Source organism: Olea europaea, unplaced genomic scaffold (assembly GCF_002742605.1).
Source record: "Olea europaea var. sylvestris unplaced genomic scaffold, O_europaea_v1 scaffold5584, whole genome shotgun sequence".
In the NCBI taxonomy this organism is placed as follows: domain Eukaryota; kingdom Viridiplantae; phylum Streptophyta; class Magnoliopsida; order Lamiales; family Oleaceae; genus Olea; species Olea europaea.
Window position 1 is genome coordinate 11,220 of NW_019263918.1, and position 2,408 is coordinate 13,627.

The following is a 2,408-nucleotide window of genomic DNA, read 5'->3' on the forward strand; positions in this document are numbered from 1 at the left end:
TCACTTTGTGATAGCCTCTTTTTGCTGTAGTAAATGAATTTGTTGTGGGTGTTTTATATTTTTACAATTTGGATCGCATCAATTTCTCGCTGTAATCACTATGAAAGTTCGTATCTTGTTTGTTCTGCTATGACTTACCCTATCGGATGTTATTTCTGCAAATCCAATATTTGAACTGCCTCTTTTTGCTGTAGTATATGAATTTGTTGTGGGTGTTTTATATTTTTACAATTTGGATCGCATTAATTTCTCGCTGTAATAACTATGAAATTTCGAATCTTGTTTGTTCTGCTATGACTTACCCTACCGGATTTTTCTTTCTAGATGGTATTTCTGCAAATCCAATATTTGGATTGCCTCTTTTTGCTGTAGTATATGAATTTGTTGCGGGTGTTTTATATTTTTACAATTTGGATCGCATTAATTTCTCGCTGTAATCACTATGAAAGTTCGTATCTTGTTTGTTCTGCTATGACTTACCCTATCGGATTTTTTTTTCTAGATGGTATTTCTGCAAATCCAATCTTTGGATTGATTATTGTTTCGGAAAACTTGAATATCTTTGACTTAAAAAGGTGGGTTTGGTGCAATTGATAGTGAATAATGGGTAAGCACCACTTACAAATAGCTTTACTCATTAAAGCAACACTTACAAATAGCTTTACTCATTGTTATTTTGAAGTGAGTGGAATAAAAGCCAAAAAGAATGAGCACCTTTTATTCTAGGATATGTGTTCTGTGTATTCACAGATTGATTATGGCTTAATGGAAGGTTTTGCTTCTTGTGTTGAAATTTTTTCAATTTATGCATGTGCTGAATTTGGGGGGTTGTAAAAAATGGAGTAGATTTTTTCATATATTTATATTTGTTCCCATTTATTTAATGGTTGTGTGATCATGCCATATTTCTCGAATCAGCGTTTGTCAACTTATGGAACTTTGGATGATTAAATTTGCAGAAATAGTAAGAGATGACCCAACAAACAATGTTCCTGATTCAATATTCTCAAAGCTTGGAATGCAGCTTCACAGGAGGGATCAGCATCCCCTTGGCATCCTGAAGAATGCAATCTATGACTATTTTGATACTAGTTATCCCAAGAAATTTGACAAGTTTGATGATTTGTGCCCAATAGTTTCGACTATTGCGGTAGGTCAATTGGTCCATAAAGGAATTTGAAGCTTGCTTTTCTTCTTCTTAATTAACATGTCATATGAACTGGCAATGCTCCTAACTATGATTTTATTTTGATAGTGGTGATCAAATGTTTGGTATTTTCTCCCTCCATTTTCTTATTTAATATATTATTTTGGTTTTAATAGGGTTCGTCAATAAGTCCCCTGCTGGACTGATAGTTCTTTAAGCTTATAACAATCAAATGCCAATTAATGCTATAAAGGAAAAAGCTCTAAAGGGTTTAGGTGATTTTTTTTTATTTTTTATTTTTCCCTTAATTAATGCTAGCATGGAAGAGATGGGGAGCTAGGTAGCAGGCAGGATATTTAGAATGAGGACACTCTATGAAATAACTATGTCAATTGACTTGAACAACACACATTAGACTTAAGTATCTAGGGGACACAAAATCTCCAATATGACTTTGCTTGCGTACCAAAGAGTCTTGGGAACTAAGTAAACATTTTCCAATTCATGACAACTAGACTTCATCTCTTTATTTCTAAGAACACAGAGTGACTCATAACTTGATGTAAACATGACCGAGGAATCAAATATGCAAAGATGTATATTAACTTCCGAATGTGATTAATTGAAATAAATGATTTTAACTCTAGAGACCTTGTGAGAACCTAAAGAAGAACCAAATGTAATACTGTCCATGGAAGCACCATATCTGGAATTACTAATACAATTATATTCTTATTCTTCAGCTTCATGCCAAAGGTTAATAATCTCGTATTGCCATATTGGTTGTTTGATTTTGTTGGTTGATTGCTGTATTTTGATAGTCGATCTTGTTCTTGCAGAACTTTGATGATGTATTGGTACCTGCTGATCATGTGAGCAGGAGTTATAATGATACATATTATGTGGATTCTGAAACTGTCTTGAGGTGCCATACTAGTGCTCATCAAGCTGAGTTACTGCGAGGAGGGCATACTCATTTCCTTGTCACTGGAGATGTATACCGCAGAGATTCTATTGATTCAACTCATTATCCTGTATTCCATCAGGTTTGTGTTAATATCTGATAATCATATTTTTCTATCTAATTTCAATGCTCAAGTTGTTTCTTTTTCTTCGATGCTGTCCTTTGTACAATATTCAGATGGAAGGTGTTAGAGTTTTTACCCCTGTCGATTGGGAGGCATCTGGCAATGATGCCACATCATATGCTGCAGAGGATCTAAAGAAATGCCTTGAGGGGTTAGCACGCCATTTATTTGGT

At 34.3% G+C, this 2,408-nt stretch overlaps 1 protein-coding gene across 1 annotated transcript in view; it reads left to right on the forward strand.

Moving 5' to 3' along the window:
• Window positions 1-2,402, forward strand: part of LOC111389075 (phenylalanine--tRNA ligase, chloroplastic/mitochondrial-like) — a gene marked incomplete at both ends in the record, with an annotated part of 13,337 nt that extends 10,935 nt beyond the window's left edge. The window contains 3 exons of the mRNA XM_023013928.1: window positions 960-1,150; window positions 1,987-2,193; window positions 2,289-2,402. Of these exons, the coding sequence (XP_022869696.1) occupies window positions 960-1,150; window positions 1,987-2,193; window positions 2,289-2,402 (512 nt within the window). The remainder of the gene's footprint in view (window positions 1-959; window positions 1,151-1,986; window positions 2,194-2,288) is intronic.
• Window positions 2,403-2,408: the final 6 nt, after the last annotated feature.